Genomic DNA, 25,910 nt, shown 5'->3' on the forward strand with positions numbered 1-25,910 from the left:
ATGGCTTGTGACAGGTACAATATAACGTTAGCACTGCTGCTAATGATCACATTGCCAATATTTACTATGGAAAATATTAGATCTGTGGAGCAGGAGCGCGTGGATGTGGGTTTGTTGGTGGAGCAGTTGGTGGAGCATCATATCTCAGGCTGTCACCTAACCCTACTCTTCACTACAGAACACTCTCCCGCATTTTACAGTTTAATGAGGTAAATTATTCAGTGGTTCCTGTTCATATATTTTGTTTCGTTACACTGTTAACATAAGGATCCATCATCATTTTGAACACTGCATTTTACCATAATGAAGAAGTAGAACAGTATAGTGTAAACGCTGGATATATGTTCATTGTTCTTTATAATGAAAGAACAATGAGATTAACTAATAATAACGACTTTTGCATGAGTGATTATACTCTGAAACTCCATGTAATCTCTGCCGCTTAGGTCACCAAGAGAAAGGTTGATTGAGGGACGTTCGATGTATGGAGGTAAGGATTACAATTACCCAGGACGAAATGACTTTCCATTGATACATCCTACGATTCGCTCACATATCGTTGTGTGGTGTATCCAGGGTAACGATTATGAAGGCCTGCCTTACACTACACAAATGATAGGAAGTTCATTCAAGCAGTGAAGAGCCCACTTACGTAAGAAAGAGTATAGAGTCGCCTTCTTAGTTTTTCTTTTTTTTTCATCTTCCCAGATGAATAGTTTGTATGTAGACTTGCCCTTGGATATGGTAAAATGGCAGTAACGTACAGTTGTTTGATCTATACCCAAATGTGCTAAGATCATATGCTTGAAAGACCAGGTCTCGTCTTTTGTTCACTTTTTCCTGTCAGTTCAAAGGAGAAAGGAATAGTTATTAAGCTGCGCTATAAACTTTTGTAGAAATAACATCCTGGCTATAATTTCTCGTCACGTTTTCTGAAACAATCCGCGCGCGCGTGTGTGTGTGTGTGTGTGCATACATAAAGAAATGGTACATATATACAAGGTTAGGTAAACGGGATAACACGAGTGTAAAATTCTTTCCCCATAAACACAAATAGTACTCATGGATGATAATCACACACACACACACACACACATACATTTGGATCCGACCCCGGGCTGGCAGGTGCTGACTCATGGTCAGTAAAGCTGACAATTTTAAAGAAACAAGATAGAGTTTCAGACAGACCGGTGAATAGTAGGGATATACAGATCAGCAAAACGACGCTGATTAGTGACGGGTGAATTAGACAGGTCGTCGAGAAAACCAGTAGACGGGAAAGTAGACGAAGGGAGTTAGAGAATATATATAGATTAGAGATAATTATTTTGTGATGTGCAGGTTAATCCTTTTCTTCCCAGTGACATTAACAAATATGTAAAGAAACAGAATACTTCGATTTCAACAAAATTTCAGAAACTTTAGATAGACAGGACTGAAAAGAAATATCCGATGTTTTAGAGTAGTTGCATGTTCTTGTGTCTTTGGCATCTCTCTCTCTCTCTCTCTCTAGGAAGATAGTGCCAATTGTTTCAAACATATAACTCAAATAATAAAGCAAGTCGTCTCTTTTCTTAAGTAGAATGAATTCTAGCATGCTGCGTTTTTGGTGTCCAGCAACCACTCTTACAGAGGCAGACAAAAAGGAAAAAAAAGGAGAAAAAGGGGAAAAAGGGCAAGCAGTAATAGTCTTTTTGTGACGGCAAAAGAGACCAGAAGGACAAGACTTTGTTAGAAAACTGTAAAAAAAAAAAAAATAAGGAGATATGACAGTAAATTTATAACTACAGAGTGACAAAAGATGTTATTCGGGTCCTTGAAGCTCTAAGCATTTATTAGATCCTTTTACAAACCTAGCTATAGTGTTGCTTTCAGCTTGTGTTATTGGTAGATCATTCGATACATCAAAAATCTTTCTGAAGAAAATATATTTTACCTAACTGAAAGCAAAACACTTCCCCACGAGCCCAAATCCATTACTACGAGAAAAACCAATGTGCTCCAACCTTATATAGCAGCTCAAGTCGACTGTTGAAGTACATGATTAAAGATACATGCAGTAACTTACCTTTGAATTGTCTCTTATTCATGATAGATAACCTTAGGTTGTCATAGCGGCTTTAGGGTATTCACTTCACAATCCGGGAATCATCTCGGTAGCCTGTATCTATACGCTATCTTTTCTGTCTTCTTACAAGTGGGTATCCAAAGCTGGACACAATATCCAAGGTGAGAACACAACATCAAAAAATGTACAGGACGCACCAGTGAATTCTAGTGTACTGTAATGTACTTCTGGTTAAGTCTTTACAAATGATTATCAAAAATGATATATATTTAATTCGGTACTTGTCTAAAGGAAAAGATGACGTCAGGATTTGTATATCACACACAGGAGTAAACGTGTGGATGGTGTGGTGTTGGTGGAGGTAGGGAAGGTGTTCTCCCAGGACCAGCTAGACCAAGACCACCTCCTCCAGGGGCTGTGGGGGGACACTAGAACTACCTGCCGTGCTCTCATCCTCGACCTCACCTCCACCAGCAATAACAACAGTGCTCACCTCTCTCTCAGGTAGTGTTAAAAAATATGCGCTGTCACTCTAAACACCACCTTGGAAAAAATCCCCTTCACTTCTCATGCTAGAAATATGTGATCATATGATACTTATGAACATAAGTAATTAAGTTACTCCTTTCAGCAAGAAGATGAAAAATATGCTCGTCATATTTATGAATTACTTTTGTCTGTTTTCCTGGTCCAACCGCACTGAAGCATGAGGTAGCGATGCTGTTTCCTGTGGTGCGGGGTAGCGCATGAATTGGATGAAGGCAAGCAAGTAAGAATGTGTAAATATATATATGTATATATATATATATATATATATATATATATATATATATATATATATATATATATATATATATATATATATGTGTGTGTGTGTGTGTGTGTGTGTGTGTGTGTGTGTGTGTGTGTGTGTGTGTGTGTGTGTGTGTGTATATATGTATATATATGTGTATGTATATGTGCGTGTGTGGCCGTTTATGTAAATATGTGCACGTGAATGGATGGGCTGTTCTTCGTCAGTTTCGTGGCGCTACCTCGCTGATGCGGGAAAAGATAATCAAGTATGAATAATAATGATAATAATAATAATAATAATAATAATAATAATAATAATAATAATGATACTAAATATAATGATAATAATAATAATAATAATAATAATAATAATAATAATAATAATAATAATGATAATAATAATGATAATAATAATAATAATAATAATAATATTAATAATAATAATAACAATAATAATTATAATAACAATAATGATAATGATAATAATAACAATAATGTCCCCATGGTTGTTTAATTTGTTTATAGATGGAATGGTTAGGGAAGTGAATGCAAGAGTTTTGGAGAGAGACAAGTATGCAGTCTGCTCTGGATGAGAGGAACTGAGAAGTGAGTCAGTTTCTGTTCGTTGATGATACACAGCTAGTGGCTGATTCGGGTGAGAAATACAGAAGCTGATGACTGAATTTAATAGTCTGTGAAAGAAGAAAGTTGCGAGTGAATGTGAATAAGGGCAAGGTTAGTAAGTTTAGTAGGGTTGAGGGGCAAGTAGAATGGGTGGTAGGTTTAAATGGAGAAAAACTGGAGGAAGTAAAGTGTTTTCGATATCTGGGAGTGGATTTGGCAGCGGATGTAGCCATGGAAGCGGAAGTGAGTCATAGGGTGGGGGAGGTGGCGAATGCTCTGGGAGCGTTGAAGAATGTTTGGAAGGCGAGAACATTATCTTGGAAAGCAAAAATGGGTATGTTTGAAGGAATAGCGGTTCCAAAAACGTTATATGGATGCGAGGTGTGGGATATAGATAGGGTTGAGCGGAGGAGGGTGGATGTATTGGAAATGATATGTTTGAGGAAAATATGTAGTGCGAGGTAGTTTAATCGGGTAAGCAATAAAAGAATAAGAGAGATGTGTGGTAATAAAAAGAATGTGGTTGAGAGAGCAGAAGAGGGTGTATTGAAATGGGTCAGTCACATAGAGAGAATGAGTGAGGAAAGATTGACAAAGGGGATATATGTGTCAGAGGTGGAGGGAACGATGAGAAGTTGGAGGTGGAAGGATAGAGTGAAAAAGATTTTGAGTGATCGGGATCTGAACTAGCAGGACGGTAAAAGGCGTGCAAGAAATTGAGTGAATTGGAACGATGTGGTATACCGGGGTTAACGTGTTGTCAGTGGATTGAACTAGGGCATGTGAAGCGTCTGGGGTAAACCATGGAAAGTTTTGTGGGGTTTGGATGTGGAGAGGGAGCTGTGGATTCGGCGCATTATACATGACAGCTAGAGAGTGAGTGTGAACGAATGTGGCCTTTTTTGCCTTTTTGTTGCGCTACCTTGCGCGCATGCGGGAGGAGGGGTTGTCATGTGTGGCTGGGTAGCGACGAGAATGAATGAAGGCTGCAAGTATGAATTATGTACAAGTATATATATATATATATATATATATATATATATATATATATATATATATATATATATATATATATATATATATATATATATATATATATATATATATATATATATATATATATATATATATATATATATATATATATTCCTATGAGTACACGGGGAAAATGAAACACGATAGGTTCCCAAGTTCACTTTCTTGTAATAATCACATCATCAGGGGAGAGACAAGAGAGAAATATAAGTCAGTTGATATACATCGAAGCTAGGACGCCATTTGGTAAACATGTAATTGTCCAAAACATACAATGAGCGTTCATAAACTTATCATTTTACAAATTCTATGAACAATAAAGCTATCTAATTTGTGTAGACCATCACTAATATTAAGATTATAATTCTGTGTAATAGACTTAGAAGTTAATAACTAAGATGGCCTTACTCATGTCAATACAATGATCATATTTTTTAACGTGATTAAACAATGAATTTGATTCTTGTCCCGTTCTTATGCTATATCTATGTTGCTTAAGTCTAACAGAAAGATCCTTACCAGTCTGACCAACATAAGATTTATCACAATTTCCACAAGGCACTTTATAGATGCATCCAGGAGAATTTTCTGGTGAATTCCTGATTAAGATATTCTTTATAGTATTATAGTTGCTGAAGGCAACATTTACATTAAAGGATTTAAGTAACATGGGAAGTAAAGTGAAATTATTATTAAAAGTGAGAAATAAAAGATTCTTGGTGTCAATGGGAGGTTTGGGCTGAACTCTATAAAATGATTTCTTTGCTAACTTAAGGAATTTATCAATGAAAGATCTTAGGCACTTTAACTGAAATCCAATAGAATATATCTTCTCAAACTCATCATCAATAAACTCTGTACTGTGAATACGTAATGCCCTAAGGAACATAGAGTGAAATGATGATAAATTAACTCTGTCATTTTGAGATGAGTAATAATAGATATATGATCATACATTGGTTGGTTTTCTGTATATGCTAAACTTAAATTTGTTTTCTTGCCTATGGATCATGCAATCTAAAAATGGTAACATACCATTATTTTCATTTTCTACGGTAAATTTGATGGAAGGTACTAAATTGTTAAGTAAGGGGAGACATATTTGTAAATTTCCATTTGACTGCCAAACACAAAGAACATCATCTACATACCTAAGCCAAATTGCATTATAAGGGAAGATATCCTTTAGTAATTGTTTCACAAAATTCTATATAAAGATTAACTAGTACAGGCGAAAGAGGGTTACCCATTGCCATACCAAATTTTTGAGCATGATAACCTCCATTGAATTGAAATACACAGTCCTTTATACACAACTTTATCAGTTCAATGAAAATAGCTTTTCAGACAGGTAAATATCATCCAAGACATCAAATAAATATTCTAAAAGGTCATCAACAAGTGAGGATACATCAAAGCTACTTATTTTGAAATCAAAATTAACAGTGATATTCTTTAGCTTGTTGACTAAATCTACATTGTTCATGATATTAGAATTTGATACCTTACCCACTAAAGGGCTTAATAAAGAAACTAACCATTTTGACAATCTATATGTGATGGAGCCTGCTGAACTTACTATAGGTCTTCCTGGAAAATTCTGATTATGTGTTATAATAAGTCTATATACATATATATGGCAATATATGGCATTATATATATTCCTAAGAGTCCCCTGGGAAAATAAAACACGATAAGTTCCCAAGTGCACTTTTGTGTAATAATCACATCATCAGAGGAGACACAAGAGAGAAATATAAGTCAGCTGCTATACATCGAAGAGACGAAGCTACAACGCCATTTGGTAAACACGGAAGTTTTTTTGGGAGGATATGTATGTGTGTGTGTGTGTGTGTGTATGTGTGTGTGTGTGTGGTAAATGACACCAAAAGCAGTAAGTTACTTTCGGTGACGATACTGTATCACCATTAGCGATTGATATATTCATCAAGGACTTTTCCCAAAAGCCGCCCGTCTTTCCCTGTTTCTGTTCTGAGTGCAGCCCTTAGGCCTGCAGTTAAAGGAGCTTGGAGTTATTCATAGCGTAACTACTGCATCCTATGAAATATAATTCTTTCTTCAGTATCTCTGATTTCTTCATGATATATAAGAAAAAGGAAGGAATAACAGGCATACCTCTTTTTCGCAAAGTTTTTCGACTTCAGTTAAACGTTATCTAAACTTGACGAGGATATTTTTCACATGAGAGACGATTTAGAGTGAGCTACAGTTGCAGAGTGCAGAGTATATTTTGCAGAATGGTAGAGACGATGGGTTTATGGCGACGGTCAGAGACTCGCGTGTTAGTGGTGGGAGGGAGGTCAGGAGTGAGGGACGTCCTTCTACACCCTAGTCTCCGCAACACCGTCCACGCCCTCTACCTGGCCGTCCAAGACCTCACCCCTCGCTACTCACCACAACACGGTGGCTCACGCCTCAAGACACAAATGGAATTGCAAGGTAAGAATATAGTTTTGTAATGTGGAGACGATAATCAATATAGTTAAATATCCGCTTCAAGATGTATTATATGGTAATAATACTCTGCTGACTATCAGAAGGATATAACATAGGCGAAGAAAAGGAAATGCACGAATAGAGGCATTTACATACATATATATATATATATATATATATATATATATATATATATATATATATATATATATATATATATATATATATATATATATATATATATAAAGTTTATATCGGTGATGTAAGGCACGTGTACGTGTAGGAAGAGAGGAAAGTGATTGGTTCTCAGTGAATGTAGGTTTGCGGCAGGGGTGTGTGATGTCTCCATGGTTGTTTAATTTGTTTATGGATGGGGTTGTTAGGGAGGTGAATGCAAGAGTTTTGGAAAGAGGGGAAAATATGAAGTCTGTGGGGACGAGAGAGCTCGGGAAGTGAGTCAGTTGTTGTTCGCTGATGATACAGCGCTGGTGGCTGATTCATGTGAGAAACTGCAGAAGTTGGTGACTGAGTTTGGTAAAGTGTGTGAAAGAAGAAAGTTAAGAGTAAATGTCGGGTTGAGGGTCAAGTCAATTGGGAAGTAAGTTTGAGTGGAGAAAAACTGGAGGAAGTAAAGTGTTTCAGATATCTGGGAGTGGATCTGGCAGCGGATGGAACCATGGAAGCAGAAGTGAATCATAGGGTGGGGGAGGGGGCGAAAATTCTGGGAGCCTTAAAGAATGTGTGGAAGTCGAGAAAATTATCTCCGAAAGCAAAAATGGCGATGTTTGAAGGAATAGTAGTTCCAACAATGTTGTATGGTTGCGAGGCGTGGGCTATGGATAGATTTGTGCGCAGGAGGGTGGATGTGCTGGAAATGAGATGCCTGAGGACAATATGTGGTGTGAGGTGGTTTGATCGAGTGAGTAATGTAAGGGTAAGAGAGATGTGTGGAAATAAAAAGAGCGTGGTTGAGAGAGCAAAAGAGGGTGTTTTGAAATGGTTTTGTCACATGGAGAGAATGGGTGAGGAAAGATTGACCAAGAGGATATATGTGTCAGAGGTGGAGGGAACGAGGAGAAGTGGGAGACCAAATTGGAGTTGGAAAGATGGAGTGAAAAAGATTTTGAGTGATCGGGGCCTGAACATGCAGGAGGGTGAAAGGCGTGCAAGGAATAGAGTGAATCGGAACGATGTGGTATACCGGGGTTGACGTGCTGTCAGTGGATGGAACCAGGGCATGTGAAGCGTTTGGGGTAAACCCGTGGAAAGTTCTGTGGGGCCTGGATGTAGAAAGGGAGCTGTGGTTTTGGTGCATTATTACATGACAGCTAGAGACTGAGTGTAAACGAATGGGGCCTTTGTTGCCTTTTCCTAGCGCTACCTCGCACGCATGAGGGGAGGGGGTATTGTTATTTCATGTGTGGCGAGGTGGCGATGGGAATGAATAAAGGCAGACAGTATGAATTGTGTACATGTGTATATATGTATATGTCTGTGTGTGTATATATATGTATACGTTGAGATGTATAGGTATGTATATTTGCGTGTGTGGACGTGTATGTATATACATGTGTATGTGGGTTGGTGGTGCCATTATTTCCTCTGTTTCCTTGCGCTCTCTGGCTAACGCGGGAGATAGCGGCAAAGCAAATAGAAATAAAATAAAATGTATATAGATAGATAGATAGATAGATACATGTGTGTGTATACAGAGAAATAGATAGAGATTTTGGTGGACGCCAGTACGAATCAAGAGAAATATTCTAATTGCAGCAGGAGTGAGTGATCGTGTGTGGACGTACCAGCGGTGCATGTACTGTAAGGAAGGAGAGCCAGACGTCAAGCTCAACAGCATATGGAAGTCGGGGTCTAATGTTCTGGAATCCCGTAACCTTTTTCGTGGTGAGTCTCTCTCTCTCTCTCTCTCTCTCTCTCTCTCTCTCTCTCTCTCTCTCTCTCTCTCTCTCTCTCTCTCTCTCTCTCTCTCTCTCTTTCTCTCTCTCTCTCTCGCAAAAATTTGGTATGGGAATGGGCTATCCTTTTTCAGCTGTACTAAGTAATCTTTATATGGAATTTTTTGAGTCAAAATTTCTAAAGGATATCTTACCTTGTATTGCCATTTGGTTTAGGTATGTAGATGATGTTTTTTTGTGTTTGGCTAACTAATGAAAATTTACAAACATTTTTCCCCTTACTTAGCAATTCAGTACCTTCCATCAAATCTACTGTAGAAAATGAAAATGATTGTATGTTACCATTTTCAGACTCTAAGATCCATAGGCAAGGAAACAAGTTTAAATTTAGCATGTACAGAAAATATATATATATATATATATATATATATATATATATATATATATATATATATATATATATATATATATATATATATATGTATATACAGAGAGAGAGAGAGAGAGAGAGAGAGAGAGAGAGAGAGATCGTCTCTTGTGTAGCTGTTATATACCATATCATTCTGTTAACTAGATAGTTCCATCATAACTCGGAAGCCTATTCAAACGTTGTTATTCCCATGCAGTTATCTGTCTTCCACACAGGGCAGCTGCAGACGTTGATGGGCCATAGACTCCGGGTCGTGAGTGTGCCTCACTTTCCTTACATGGACTACGACGCAGATCCCCAGCACCCAGGCAGCATTGTGAAGCACAAGGACGCCGTCGACACTCGCTTGATTTATACCTTCGCTACGGCTCTCAACTTCACGTAAAAACCCTCTTTTTTTACCGTTATAAGGGACTAGAAGCGTGAGACTCTAGCTGTTGCCATCGAAATGATGATCTAGTCAACTGATCCGCTCGGCTACGACGGGACATAAGCCTCAGTTCAGCCTATGGTCCAGTGAGGTTCCCTGATACCTTATGTAACCTGAATGGAATGTACTAAACCATTTACTTAAAACTACGTTGGAGTTTCCACTGGGTATGTGGAACTAGAACTTGGGCCATTGAACTCTAGTCCCTCGACTGAAGTAGACTGTCATATTCACTGTTAACTATAGTATTATATATACCCCTCACCAGCCTGTCCTGCCGCGTATGTTATAGGTGGCTACATCAATTCAATGAGTTTTGTGTTCGACTTTAAAGTGAAATGTCTCATAAAAGCTTTTTACCCATATCTTAATTCATTTTGATTATCCCAATATCTAAAATACTTCACGTTTATACAATTTCATCTATATCTTCATTCTTTCTTACTCATTTCAATATAGAATAATCGAGGCTCTTCATCCCTATATAGATGATAGACGTACATCATTATGCAGGCTTTTTTGCGCATGGTTCATCTAGATCCTATCTTTCCTTTAATCACTGTTTTTAACGTCAATTACCCTATAGATATATTTGCTTAACAGTTCCAAACTGTGTTCATTACCTGCGTTCCCTAATTAGTTAAGATAACATTATAGTGTAGGGCGGTACATATCAAATACGCGGTATCTCTCACTTTACAGGCGCTAAATCTCATACATTCACTAAAGTGAATTCAAATTCTTTCCTGACTTAACGTGCTGAAAAATGTCATTGGTGCATAGTTTCCATCCAGTGTGAAAACTGGTTGCCTGTATCTCAAAGCTAACAAGTTTTATTATCTTGAATTGCTGGTTATGTTAGTTGTTTCAGCTCAGGGAATCTACTGCACCAAACAAAATTTAGGAACAGAAAGCATTAGGTTAATTTCATTCAAAGAGATAAATCAAGTTTGATTATAAAGATATGACTTAGCTGTATTTCATATAAGATAAAGAAGAATGTTTTGATTAACCCTTTCTCGTTTTCAATATATCCTGGCTTGGACATAACTTCAAACCATCTAATCGAAATGTACATAGTCTCAAACAGAGCATCACATAGCACAATGTTGAGAGTATTGGATGCTATTAGTTGAATGTATATATAATTCAAACTATCATTTCATCAACCATCAGTTTCGAGATCCGAGAGGAGCCTAATCGTACCTGGGGCTTATTACTGGACGACGGTATGTTCACTGGCATGATGGGACAACTTCAGCGAGAGGAGACGGACTTCTGCACCATCGCCGGGCCATCACCAGAGCGTCTGGAGGTCGTGGAATACCTCAGAGGCTACTCGTCTGACCTCATGACCGTCATATCCCTGAAGCCGACGCTTCTGCCAAAACACCTCTCGCTAATGAGACCCTTTGAAGGTATGAGTTTCGTCGCGATCCTTCAGTGGCGGGATATAGGATCGCACCAGACTACATATGTCACATAGGCCATCATACAGATCTGATTTGTTAGGAAAATCAAAGAATGCCTTCCAGATGAATGATATTAAAAACGGATTTAGGATGTATCAACAGAGCATTACAGGAAGCAGAGATGATTTAAGACAAACGCTTACTGCAAAGACGATTCACAATCATAGGTGATGTTAATATAACAACAGGAGTTGCTTTTCGAAAGAACGAACTACTAACGATTCATAAAGTGGTGTTGTGTCATTAACCCACTTTAACATACAAATTCACAGTTACAGTACGTGTGTGTGTGTGTGTGTGTGTGTGTGTGTGTGTGTGTGTGTGGTTACCTGTTTGCGCTGAACGAGACAAAGCAATTGTAATTCTATTGATTGTTATCATCATTATTATTATCATTATTATTATTATTATTATTATTATTATTATTATTATTATTATTATTATTATTATTATCATTATCATTATTATTATTATTATTATTATTATTACTATTATTATTATTATTATCATTATTATTATTATTATCATTATTATCATTATCAATATTACCATTATTATCATTATTATTACTATTGTTATCATTATCATTATTATTATTATTCCTATCATTATTATCATTATCATTATTATCATTTTTACTAATATCATCGTTATCATTGTTAATATTATTATCATTATTATTATCATTACTTTTATCATTATTATTATTACTATTATTATTTTATCATTATCATTATTATATATTATTATTATAATCATCATTATTATTATTATTATCATTATTATTATTAGTATTATTATTATTATTACTATCATTATTATTATTATTATTATTATCATTATTATTATTATCATTATTATCATTATTATTATTTTCATTGTTATTATTATCAACATCATCATTACCATTGATATCAATATTTCATATTATTAATTTCTAAAGACTTCTCTTTTTTTAAACGCATTTGCTGCATCAAAGGCGAGCCAGGTGGCGTCAAAAAGAAGATGAGTGAGCCTTACAAGTAAAGTGTTTTCGTTTTTTTCTCTCGTTTTAAAAGTAACACAAGAGAGGATTTCTACTAGCGACAATAAACAAATGGCTTGCCTTCGAAAAATGGTGTTCCAATTTCAGTTTCGAAAGATATGTCGTTGGCTATTCAGAATTCCTCTAATGTAAAATAAAAATAGAAATGTAATTCTGGACACTAAAAATGAGAAATAGAACATTACAAATACTAGATGCCACGAAGCTTCTGCATATGTTGACAAACTTAATCCGAACAAGTCATCTAACCCAGATGACATCTCCAGAATACTGCAAGAAGCTAAACCATTGAATAGCTTTTCCAATCACCAAAATATCCAACAAGTCATTATGGGAGGAGAAGGTTCTTAGTGACTGGGAGGTAGCTAACATACCACCAGTTTTCTAAAACGGATATACAAAATGTGCTTCCAACTGCCGTTCCATTAGCTTCACTCCTGTTCTACAATAAGTGTTTTGGAACAACAGTAGGAGGCAAATTCGTTTAATCACAAGAAGCGTATAGGTTAAGAACCCACCATCATGGCTTTCCGGAGTTAAAGGCCTTGTTTATCGAATCTGTTTGAACAACTGGGACTGAAAAATTACCCTTTCAGATATGAACGTGGACTTCCGAAAGCCTTCGATACAATAGCACCTAAAAGACTGCGAAATAGAATTAAGGCTCACATCACAGGAGATCGAAATTGCGCCTTCATAGCGGATTAGCTTAAAAAAGGGAAACAATGGTACTAAATGCGGAAGCATCCAACTGGCCTCTCGTGTGTAGTGGAGTTCCACAAGGCTGAGTCTTGGGACCCATACTCATCATCTACGTCAGCGACCTACATATAGGATTCACTAGATGAGTATTGAAATCTGCCGACAACAGAAATTTAAGAAACATAACCGATTCAAAGGCAGACTGCCGGATGATTCAGTGTTCTAGACAAACTGGTTGAGTGGATATATACATGGCAGAGAGATTTTATCGTAGACACATGAAATGTGATGGACTTTGGTGCCAAAGATATGAGTAATGAACACAAAATGTCTGGTAAAGCACGACTAGAAATTGAAGAAGAATTAGACTTTAGAATGATGCCCAGCTGCAGACAACAAAGGTGTTAGGGAGTAATGCCCAGCTGCAGACAACAAAGGTGTTAGGGAGTAATGCCCAGCTGCAGACAACAAAGGTGTTAGGAAGTGATGCCTAGCTGCAAACAACAAAGGTGTTAGGAAGTGATGCCTAGCTGCAAACAACAAAGGTGTTTGGGAGTGATGCTCAGATGCAGACGACGAAGGTATTAGGATGTCATGAATCACAATGTGAACTATAAACTACAAAACAAAGAACACAGTACACTCCTTTATTAACGGCTAAGTTATACATGATGTGGATAATGCTGCTCACTTTGATCACAAAGTCTGGTCAAAGGAAAGCAAACAAATTAATTTCTTCATTCAGAAATAAAACATCTAAGGAAAGACTCAAAGGCCTAAGATTATTTCTTTTAATACAGGGAAGACTTTAAGGTAATCTGATGAATTTTATAGAATACACTTAATTCGACAAACAATTAGAAAAAATTTCTCCAATGGGGACAGAGACCAAGTTACTAAAAACGAAAGTATGAAGAGAAAAGTAAGATGTAATATAAATGAAGTTAAAGTTTTTTTTTCTCCTTTCGTTTGTAAAGTATGAGTAATGTGTTAAACTGTCTACCGTTGTAGTTCATGAAAAGTCTGTAAATGATTTCAGATCAAGGCTAGACAAATATTTCACAGACACCTATCAGTCAAAAAGAATTCTTTTACCACTAATCATGTTTTTTTCAGAATCCAGCCGCAGAGCTGATTTTAAATGGTAGGAGTTTTTCCACTGCAAATTGTCCTATGAAAAGTACATGGTTTTTACTTATCGTTTTACTGCTGGCTGTTGGGGCAGAGGAAGGGATGAGTGGGTAGGGAGGTACCTTTTACTTTGTTATACTGTTTCTACTACTTTTTTGAGTCACTACAACAGATATCTTCGCACTGGTCTCCTGTCTTGCCCTTTTCATGTACTCCCACGTAAATAACAGACATCAAACCAGATGTACATTACTAAGTGGTCAGAGCTGGAGTATAGCTCTGAGTTATTTCGTGAGTGTAAAGTTTCATGGGTAAAATGACTGGGTGTAATATTTCGATTCCTTGGCCGTCACGTTAGCCAGTCAAAATTCCTTTGACTCTATCTTTGAGGGGTGTTGAGTGGAGGAGGTGAGGTTGAATGACATGGTATACCGAATACGGATCTGATGAACTGAATGACTGAGGCCATCACAGCCATCAATGCAGATATGCTGGATCGAATTTGGATGGAGATCGAATATCGCTCGAAAGTTCTTTTACGCTACAACAAAAGCGTTGCACAGAAAGTGCTCTTTCCTTGACAGTACAGAGTTGATGGAAGTTGATTTCTCATTACAGTATGAGCTTTTACAGGTAAGCCATAGAGATCACATCTAAGAAAAACAATTGGGTTTAACCCCAGGTAATATATGCCGCATGTGAGCAAATTCTTAGACATGATAAGGAACTTCACATATTCAGATCCATTGTGTTACATGTCAACTTCCCTCTCCAGGAGAACTGTGGTTGGCGCTGTTGGTGATGGTTGTGGCGTGGGGGGTGATCCTGTGGCTGCTGCATAGGGCGTGGTGGTGGGTGGCAAGAGGGCCTGAGGTCAGGTTCAACACCGCCCTCCTGTATGGCTGGGGCGCCCTTATGGAACAGCCGCCCTCTGACCCCTCCGTCAACATGTCAGGAAGGGTACATGTTCCTCTTAACTCACTCGTGGTAGATACATGCAGTAATAACACATATATTCTTACAGCAACTGTATCTGCCTTCATCAAATTTGATGTCACTCTCCTGTAAATGTTCCATTAATATTTGCAGCGTGTAAGTGCCTTGTTCTAGCCCTAATGTGACATATCCATAATAACTAATTTGGGAAGTAATGGGAGGATTAGATACTCATATAATTGATTACAACACAGAGGTTAAACACATGGAGGTTACTCTAAGTCATGCCACTCACTATGAGTAAATAGGTTTCCGCTTACATAAAACTTTTCAGAGTTATGGGCTATGAATAGCATTATCAAATACAACACTGGTTCTGTGTAGGCCTGAACACTATAAACACCAGGGTCACACTCGTTCTTGATCTACTGTTGTTCACCTGTTATTTTCAAGAACACCTGTGCAAACGAATCGATGAAATTTGAAGAAAGTAAAGTGCCTATCCTAGAAGCTGCTCATGCAACTGCAAATTTTACCGAATGAATCTCCATGATTTTTTGAGGCTTACACTGCAGATAATGGCTTGACTCTACTGAGGATGATGCAGACGGAGCCGAGTCCCTTTCTTTTCCTCTCCATAACGATCTGGAACAAGTAATTGAGCACATAGTACGGCTACATTATCGTTATGGTATACTACTTTAACACACTTGTCTTTTTCTTTTTACCTCTGAACCCCCCCCACTACTCAAACAAAATTCTGTCCCCTTAGGGTTTTCTGATCACAGTCTTATCTCTGTCACTTGTAATTAGGCACGTCCACCCACCACTATCCCCTCCCCGAAACACTCTGGCATTTAAGGAGAGCTCAGTGGTCATCCTTGCCTAACTTTCATACAAACTTTCCTTGGGACCTGTACTGCTTCATAAGTGGTGACGGTACAACGAAGGCTATCTTAGCTGGAATAGAGTTCTACATCCTTTTACCTACTAAGATATCTATAATCTCAGTCGTGGTTTTATCTCTGTTGCTCTAATATCTGTTGCATCAGGGACACAACGTATTAAAGCCATGAAACTCTTCCCTTCTCATGAATTCACTTCGCCTTCATTTCTGCTTGGTATCAACACAGACCTGCTAAAAGCTATGTCCAGCATACACCATCATAACATGAGAGTGCGCTGATTTGACTTCTTCCATTTATAGATTTCATTTGTTCTTAGCAAAAGACATCCGTAGTAACTTTTGTAACTCAACCTTTCCCTTCCATCCTGACGTAATTAATCTATAGCTAACTCTCCTGCTGAGAACTCGACAATTTTGGTATCTTATTTTCCTCTGCTTCTACAGTGCACGGTCTTCCAAGTGTTCTTCCAGATGCATGAGGGCACGGGGTATGGCCTGAGTGAAAAGTAGGCATACGAGCTACTTCCTACCCTTATTCGCCTATTTTCCTTTCTGCCTGATAACCCAAACTAACCGTTCTTGTTGGAGGGATGCCTTGGTATAGTCTATTCCTGTACAAGGAGACCGTTCCAACCATACTGTCTACCGCGTTCTGTGTTGCTATCTCCAAAGTGGTTGAAACTCTTAACTCACTTTATTGAAGGATTAAAACCTTTTTTCTCTTCTTTCAGATCACCTATACGTCTTTAGCAGAGCAATTTCCATTAATGATCTCTCATGTGACTTACTTCATCTGTTCATTATGAAAGTTTGATTATTCTATCATAGCCTCTGTTATATGCAGATGCTGGTAGGATGGTGGCTTGTGTTCTGTCTGGTCTTCGACACAGCGTATCGATCATCTATGATTGCACACATGACCGTACAAGGGAAGACTCGCCCGATGGAGACCTTCCAGGACCTTGTGAAGCAGGACGGCTGGAAGTGGGGCACAGAACCCTGGCTACTTAAAGGGGTGCCTTATGATTATTTCTCCAAGCATACCGACCCTGTTGTGCAGGAGATATTCAGGAAGATGGAGGTTAGATATCACAGTGTCCTCCTTACCGTTATATCTCTTGTCATTAGGTTCCACTTGTATGTACTTTTCTATTGCCGTATAAGAACAAACAACTACACACACACACACACACACACACACACACACACACCACACACACACACGCATTCAAACAAAAAGATAAATAATATAAACGGTAAGATTAGCTTTAAAACAAGCCTCTGTAGCGTAGCGACTAGCGTTTCTGACCATGAGACAGCGCGAGCCTGCCTAGGACAAAACCCGACTGGATTCGAGTCCTTGTCATGGAAGTTATTCAACACCCAACCCAGGTAGGTGTTCATCCACTCCTCTTGGATGGTCGATGAATGGGTACTTGGTTTAAACTCGTGTGTGTGTGTGTATATGTATACACACGTAGATGTAAAGACTGGGCAACACTAGCGTAAAACTCTCTCCCAGTAACACAGAGACAGTAATCACTTACAAAATAAATCTTCATAAGATGCAAATGCAGAGCAATCAGGCGACACAATATGATCAAGCAAGAAACCTCTTAGAAAAGGTATGAAGAGGGACTTTTACAATATGAAAATAGTTATCTGCCAGAATATACGAAAGAACAGAACTGAAAATGTAGACCTTATACATACGTTTACAGAGTTGTACGATAGTAGAGGAAGTTCAGTAGATGGGATTCTATGGCTTCACAACTCCCTCACCCTTCTGCACACTTAGGTAATAAGATAGAGGGAACTACAATCTCTCACATATAGGAATACGTACACAAGCATATATATATATACAAACACATGTACTAAAAGGAACGCTAAGCCATGGAGTAAATATGAAACACATAAACACAGACAATCTGTTAACTAATTCCTATGCCATACATTTCTCTCAACCTCCTGTACGCATGGGTCAGTTATTCCACTACAATCATTCTTGACTGAGATTCACTTCATAGAGAAACGATGATCAAATCCTTTTTTTACCAGGTGCTTGAGGCGAAGGAGGCTCTACAGAAGGTGTTGCAAGGCGGCTACTCTCTACTTGACTGGGAGAACTACCTCACCATCGTGATTGCCTCCCAGTACACGGACACCTACGGCAACACGCCCTTCTACATGAGCAAGAAGGGGGTCTCCATCATGGCTGCTTTTGGATGGGGTTTCAGGCGAGTGCATTGTTTTAGTAGCAATGGCTTCTACCATTATATTCCCATCTTTGATTTTTGTTATGGTAATAAGAATTATATTAATGTGGTGATTCTGTTTACTAAGCTTTCAAGTAGAATTAATTATTTTTCTCATGTTTATTCATTTTTGTAAACATTTACATTATATGATGAAGAAACCTATATTCATAACTTCATGATGTAGTCGAACATATCTTAGCGTATTCCAAGTTGCTGTAACCATTTGGTCTAAGTACTTTCAGTTTTCTTTGAGATTTCAGCATTTTTTTCTTTCATAGAAATATAGATTTTCCCTACAATACCCATATAGTTTTCTCTGATTTTCTGCTGTAGATATACCAAGTTCTTCCACGTCCCTATACAAAGTCTTCATTACGCTTTTCTGTTTTAACGAGTTTGCTAGACTTATTCTCTCTTTACATACGACAATGAACGCCAGAGCCGGACGGCAGATGAACTCAAGTAAGAGAAAAATATTGCGAATGTAAACATGAATACCACAAACTGCATTGTGGAGATTGAAGATGGATGTTTCCCCAAGGCGTCTACTGCTGGCTGGCACAAGAGAGGATTAGGTCATCTCACAACTTTACAAGCTATTCAGACGAGCCAATGATTAGTATGCACTGAATACATGTCTGACTTTGTTCATTCATATCCTAAATACCGAAGACTTTGCAGTACTATTTCCTTCAGTCCAGATGGCAGTGAATGTGGCTATCTTATTCTTGATATAGTCGGCTGTTATCCAGATTTGTGATGTAAATAGATACAAACAATTACATGTGAATGCAAATGAATTCCAACAGCAACAGACCAGTGGATCCTAACGAGGCTCTTTGTGATAGTGGAGGATATCAGAAACTCGTGGGTAGAGTGGGAGAAGCAGAAAGACACACAGGTTTTACAAAGGGGAAGACCTGTGGAGTTTTCGTTTAGCTAAGGAGGAGCAAACAATGTTTGTCATGGATTTCAATCGTGTTAGTAGATAATGTCGCTCAGGGGAAAAGCAAATCATTATGCTTATCTATCCTAGGTACCACTGCAATATTCTCCCATACTACAATACCACTGTAATTCAGGGTGTACTTGCCATAGCAAGGCAGTCTGTGTTCCTATTGAACCAGTCACTGATCTAGCATTACCACTCACTAGATATATAGACATGTCAGGATTAGGACCAGAAAATTGTATCAGTGTTTGTCTTGTTATCTTCCAGGAAGGGTGCACCATTCTACCCAAGATTTAGCCAGCTGATGTTCCGGCTGCAAGACGCAGGCATCATAGACTACTGGATCGACGACGTGATAGCCAGGCGAGTCCGGAAGAACAGGGAAGCAGCAGCTCTGGACCCCCAGGCTGGCACAAGGATCACTTCACTGGTAAACATTTGCTTTAATCTACTTATGTACCTTTTTTTTTTCGATGTCTTCTCCCACTGATGGTGTTCTTGTTTGTGACAGTAATCGACATGACACCTGCAAAAGGTGTCACAATCAAGGTCATATCAGATGAAAATAAAAATAGGTTAGAAAAAGAGCAATGATGATAATGATAGTGATGAAGATTATGATGATAGGGGGATATTGAAAGTATGTGTGGATAAGAGCAAGGTTATTATGATCAGCAGTGAAGATGGACAGCTTATCTGGAGTGTTAGTTTACATGGAGAGAAATTGGAGGATATGGAGTGTTTTAGATACCTAGGAGTGGGTATTGCAGCGAATGGAACCATAGGATCTGAAGTGAACTGTAAGGTGGGTGACGGACATAGATCGTACGTGCACTGTGGAATGAGAGGGAATGGGACAAAAGACAAAGTTTGGTATGTTGAATGGTATAGAAGTCCCGGCGGTAATATATGGATGCGAGTCGTCTGCCTCAAACAAAAAAGATAGAAAAAAAAACAGAGAGAATAGGGAGAGGGTTGTAAATTAAATATCTGAGGATTATTGGTGTTGGGAGGAGGGTTGATCGGAAAAGAAATGGTAGGGTAAAAGAGAACATACAGGAAGGTGCAAGGCATACAAGGGATAGAGCGATTTAGAGAGATACGGTATATAGGGGATGACGTTCAGCCAGTTGGATGAATAAGACATATGAAGTGCTCGGACGAAACAACAGAAAAGACAAAGTGTCTTGGATGTGGGTGCGGGGCTCTGGTTTTGGTGCAATATATACTACAGTTAGAGAGTGGATAGATCAAATGACCCCATATGCTTTCTTCCTGGCGCTATCTCGGTAACTCGGGAAACGGTGATATTTATGAAAAAGAAAAAAAAAAAAGATATTGGTGCGAGTGGACTCCGCCTACCTGAGGTTACATCCTGAGTGATAAGTTAGACTTGGGGAAGTTATATCGCGGGTAAACAGTCTCGGCAAAGTTTCTCATACCAGAGACGTCTCGGAAGAAACGCAGCTCTGAACTGCAGAAGTCTTGAGGAAAAGGTTCTCGTGCAATAATGATGATAGAAAATAATATCAGTGAAAATGAAAGAGTCAGGCGGGGAGTGCTAATGCTCCTCAAAGGCTCAGACTGGGGTGTCTAAATGTGTGTGGATGTAACCAAGGTGAGAAAAAAGGAGAGATAGGTATTATGTTTGAGGAGAGGAACCTGGATGTTTTGGCTCTGAGTGAAACCAAGCTCAAGGGTGAAAGGGAAGAGTGGTTTGGAAATGTCTTGGGAGTAAAGTCAGGGGTTGGTGAGAGGACAAGAGAAAGGGAAGGAGTAGCACTGCTCCTGAAAAGTTCATGAGAGGCAAGCGTTTTGGGGGCAGTTGAGTGAGTGTGTTAGTAGTTTTGATGCACGAGACCGGGTTACAGTGATGGGTGATTTGAATGCAAAGGTGAGTAATGTGGCAGTTGAGAGAATAATTGGTGTACATGGGGTGTTCAGTGTTGTAAATGGAAATGGTGAAGAGCTTGTAGATTTATGTGCTGAAAAAGGACTGCTGGTTGGGAACACCTGGTTTAAGAAGAGAGACATACATAAGTATACGTATGTAAGTAAGAGAGATAGCCAGGGAGCATTATTGGATTACGTGTTAATTGATAGGCGCGCAAAAGAGAGACTTTTGGATGTTAATGTGCTGAGAGGAGCAACTGGAGGGATGTCTGATCATTATCTTGTGGAGTCGAAGGTGAAGATTTGTATGGGTTTTCAGAAAAAAAGAGAGAAGGTTGGGGTGAAGAGAGTGGTGAAAGTAAATGAGCTTCTGAAGGACACTTGAGTGAGAAAGTACCAGACTGATTACAGAAAAGAAAACGGAGAGATCAAAGGACGTAAAGGGAGTGGGATAGGAATGGGATGTATTTAGGGAAGCAGTGATGGCTTGTACAAAAGATGCTTGTGGCATGAGAAGAGTCGGAGGTGGATAGATTAGAAAGGGTAGTGAGTGGTGGGATGAAGGAGTACGATTATTAGTAAAAGAAAAGAGAGAGGCATTTGAACGATTTTTGCAGGGAAATAATGCAAAAGACTGGGAGATGCATAATAAAGAGGCAGGAGGTCAAGAGAAAGGTGCAAGAGGCGTAAAAGAGGGCAAATGAGAGCTGGGGTGAGAGAGTATCATTAGATTTTAGGGAGAATAAAAAGATGTTTTGGAAGGAGGTAGATAAAGTGCGTAAGACAAGGGAACAAATGGGAACATCAGTGAAAGGTGCAAATGGGGAGGTGATAACAAGTAGTGGTGATGTGAGAAGGAGATGGAGTGAGTATTTTGAAGGTTTGTTGAATGTTTGATGATAGAGAGGCAGACATAGGGTGTTTTGGTCGAAGTGGTGTGCAAAGTGAGAGGGTAGGGGAGAATCATTTGGTAAACAGAGAAGAGGCAGTAAAAGCTTTGCGGAAAATGAAAGCCGGCAAGGCAGGGGGTTTGGATGGTATTGCAGTGGAATTTATTAAAAAAGGGGGTGACTGTATTGTTGACTGGTTGGTAAGGTTATCTAATGTATGTATGGCTCATGGTGAGGTGCCTGAGGACTGACACAGGAAATAAGAGTAAGTCCTCAAATTACAGAGGTATAAGTTTGTTGAGTGTTCCTGGGAAATTATATGGGAGGGTATTGATTTAGAGGGTGAAGGCATATACAGAGCATCAGATTGGGGAAGAGCAGTGCGCTTTCAGAAATGGTAGAGGAGATGTGGATCAGGTGTTTGCTTTGAAAAATGTACGTGAGAATTACTTAGAAAAGCAAGTGGATTTGTGTGTCGCATTTGATAAGATATCATATCGATGCTCTGTGGAATGTATTAAGAATATATGGTGTGGGAGGTATGTTGTTAGAAACAGTGAAAAGTTTTTATCGAGGATGTAACGCATGTTTACGTGTAGGAAGAGAGGAAAGTGATCGGTTCTCAGTGAATGTTGGTTAGCGGCAGGGATGCGTGATGTCTCCATGGTTGTTTAATTTCTTTATGGATGGGGTTATTAGGGGGGTGAATGCAAGAGTTTTGGAGAGAGGGGCAAGTATGCAGTCTGTTGTGGATGAGAGAGCTTGGGAAGTGAGTCAGTTGTTATTCGCTGATGATACAGTGCTGGTGGTTGATTCGGGTGAGAAACTGCAGAATCTGGTGACTGAGTTTGGTAAAGTGTGTGAAAGAACAAAGCTGAGAGTAAATGTCAGTAAGAGCAAGGTTATTCGGTACAGTAGGGTTGAGGGTCAAGTCAATTGGGACGTAAGTTTGAATGGAGAAAAGCTGGAGGAAGTGCAGTGTTTTAGATATCTGGGAGTGGATTTGGCAGCGGATGGAACCATGGAAGCGGAAGTAAACCATAGGGTGGGGGAGGGGGCGAAAATTCTGGGAGCGTTGAAGAATGTGTGGAAGTCGAGAACGTTATCATGGAAAGCAAAAATGGGTATGTTTGAAGGAATAGTGGTTGCAACAATGTGATATGGTTGCGAGGCGTGGGCTATGGATAGAGTTGTGCGCAGGAGGGTGGATGTGCTGGAAATGAGATGTTTGAGGACAATATGTGGTGTCAGGTGGTTTGATCGAGTAAGTAATAATAGGGTAAGAGAGATGTGTGGTAATAAAAAGAGTATGGTTGAGAGAGCAGAAGAGGGTGTTTTGAAATGGTTTGGTCACATGGAGAGAATGAGTGAGGAAAGATTGACCAAGAGGATATATGTGTCGGAGGTGGAGGGAACGAGGAGAAGTGGGAGACCAAATTGGAGGTGGAAAGATGGATTGAAAAAGATTTTGAGTGATCGGGGGCTGAACATGCAGGAGGGTGAAAGGCGGGCAAGGAATAGAGTGAATTGGATCGATGTGGTATACCGGGGTTGACGTGCTGTCAGTGGATTGAATCAGGTCATGTGAAGCGTCTGGGGTAACCCATGGAAAGTCGTGTGGGGCCTGGATGTGGAAAGGGAGCTGTGGTTTCAGTGCATTATTACATGACAGCTAGAGACTGAGTGTGAACGAATGGGGCCTTTGTTGTCTTTTCCTAGCGCTACCTCGCACACATGAGGGGGTGGGGGATGTTATTCCATGTGTGGCGAGGTGGCGATGGGAATGAATAAAGCCAGACAGTGTGAATTGTGTGCATGGGTATATATGTATGTGTCTCTGTGTATATATATATGTGTACGCGAGATGTATAGGTATGTATATTTGCGTGTGTGGACGTGTATGTTTATACATGTGTATGGGGGTGGGTTGGGCCATTTCTTTCGTCTGTTTCCTTGCGCTACCTCGCAAACGCGGGAAACAGCGACAAAGCAAAATATATATATATATATATATATATATATATATATATATATATATATATATATATATATATATATATATATATATATATATATATATATATATATATATATGTATATATATGTATATATATATATATATATATATATATATATATATATATATATATATATATATATATATATATATATATATATATATATATATATATATATATATATATATATATATATATATATATATATATATATATATTGGAAAGGATCACAATATTCCTATGAGTCCACGGGGAAAATGAAACACGATAAGTTCCCAGGTGCACTTTTATGTAATATGTCATCAGGGGAGACACAAGAGAGAAAATCTACAGTCAGATGTTATAAAACGAAGAGACATCGCTAGGACGCCATTTGGTAAACATGCAATTGTCCAAGATAGACTACGAGCGATCATAAACTTATTATGTGGACGAGAAGGTGAATTGCTTACAAATGCTATTTCATATGTGATGGGTTGGCGACGAGAATGAATGTTGGTAGCAAGTATGATTGCGTGCATGTGTATATATGTATATGTCTGTGTAAATATATGTATGTATATGGTGAAATGTACATATATGTACATGTGTGTGTGTGTGGACATGTACGTGTATATGGATGAGTTGGGCAATTGCCTCGTCTGTTTCCTTGCGCTACCTCGGTAACGCAGGAGACGGCTGTTCTGATAAATGAATGTATTAGTATATATATGCTCTTAGCCACAAGGCAATATATATATGCTTTTTCACCTTTTGCCTCGTCCCATAATACAAATTCTGTTTATGTTTGGCAGGAGGACAATGAGCAGGTGGTGTTGGGGCTGCAACATTTACAGGGAGCCTTTTACCTGCTGCTGCTGGGCTCTGGCGTTGCCTTCCTCGCTCTGGTCGTGGAGAACTTCGTCGACTCTTGCTCCGTGATTCATTGATGAATTTGAGAACATCATGGTTTACACTACGATCTATTGACCGAGGGGCTGAATGAAGACAGTGAAGATAGGTCTGCACTTGCTACATAGATAATGAGATGTGTAGAGTCTCGGTTTTCATGTGTTGTGGTACTGTCCTGGTGACATGTATGATTGGAAAGATAAATGATTATCATTAATCTGGTTTATATGACATCACTCTCATGTTAGTCATATGTTCGATGTATACATGTTGTGATGTAGGGATTAATTGTTGATAATTTCAAAGTCATGGAAATGGTATTATTAGTTCAGTTTGAGTGTGTGAAAGGAGTTGCCTGATTGAAGAATATTCTTTGTTTCATTTGAGGAATATACTTTGTGAAGATACAATCATGATACAATCCCTTTATCAATTAGTAAAAAGAAAATCTTTCCTTAAGAAATGAGTATTAAAGGAAATTAGAATGTATAAAAGGCTATGAAATAAATGATCACTCAACATATCGTCTTATTTGCCATTGTACAAAGGCAAAGGGGATAAGATTGAGTGCTCAAATTTCAGAGGTATAAGTTTGTTGAGTATTCCTGGTAAATTATATGGGAGGGTATTGATTGAGAGGGTGAAGGCATGTACAGAGCATCAGATTGGGGAAGAGCAGTGTGGTTTCAGAAGTGGTAGAGGATGTGTGGATCAGATGTTTGCTTTGAAGAATGTATGTGAGAAATACTTAGAAAAACAAAAGAATTTGTATGTAGCATTTATGGATCTGGAGAAGGCATATGATAGAGTTGATAGAGATGCTATGTGGAATGTTTTAAGAATATATGGTGTGGGAGGCAAGTTGTTAGAAGCAGTGAAAAATTTTTATCGAGGATGTAAGGCATGTGTAAGTGTAGGAAGAGAGGAAAGTGGTTGGTTCTCAGTGAATGTGGGTTTGCGGCAGGGGTGTGTGATGTCTCCATGGTTGTTTAATTTGTTTATGGATGGGGTTGTTAGGGAGGTGAATGCAAGAGTTTTGGAAAGAGGTGAAGTATACAGT

General features: G+C 38.7%; 1 protein-coding gene across 1 annotated transcript; it reads left to right on the forward strand.

Moving 5' to 3' along the window:
* LOC139758574 (probable glutamate receptor) lies at nucleotides 1-25,574 on the forward strand. Its single transcript, XM_071680095.1, is given in 11 exon segments — nucleotides 1-230; nucleotides 2,396-2,572; nucleotides 6,780-6,982; nucleotides 8,753-8,881; nucleotides 9,538-9,703; nucleotides 10,929-11,170; nucleotides 14,878-15,062; nucleotides 16,790-17,026; nucleotides 18,007-18,189; nucleotides 19,430-19,588; nucleotides 24,754-25,574. Coding segments are annotated over 11 exon segments (2,046 nt in total). The 3' UTR covers nucleotides 24,889-25,574.
* Nucleotides 25,575-25,910: the final 336 nt, after the last annotated feature.

The sequence above is a fragment of the Panulirus ornatus genome, chromosome 30 (genome assembly GCF_036320965.1).
Source record: "Panulirus ornatus isolate Po-2019 chromosome 30, ASM3632096v1, whole genome shotgun sequence".
Lineage (NCBI taxonomy): Eukaryota > Metazoa > Arthropoda > Malacostraca > Decapoda > Palinuridae > Panulirus > Panulirus ornatus.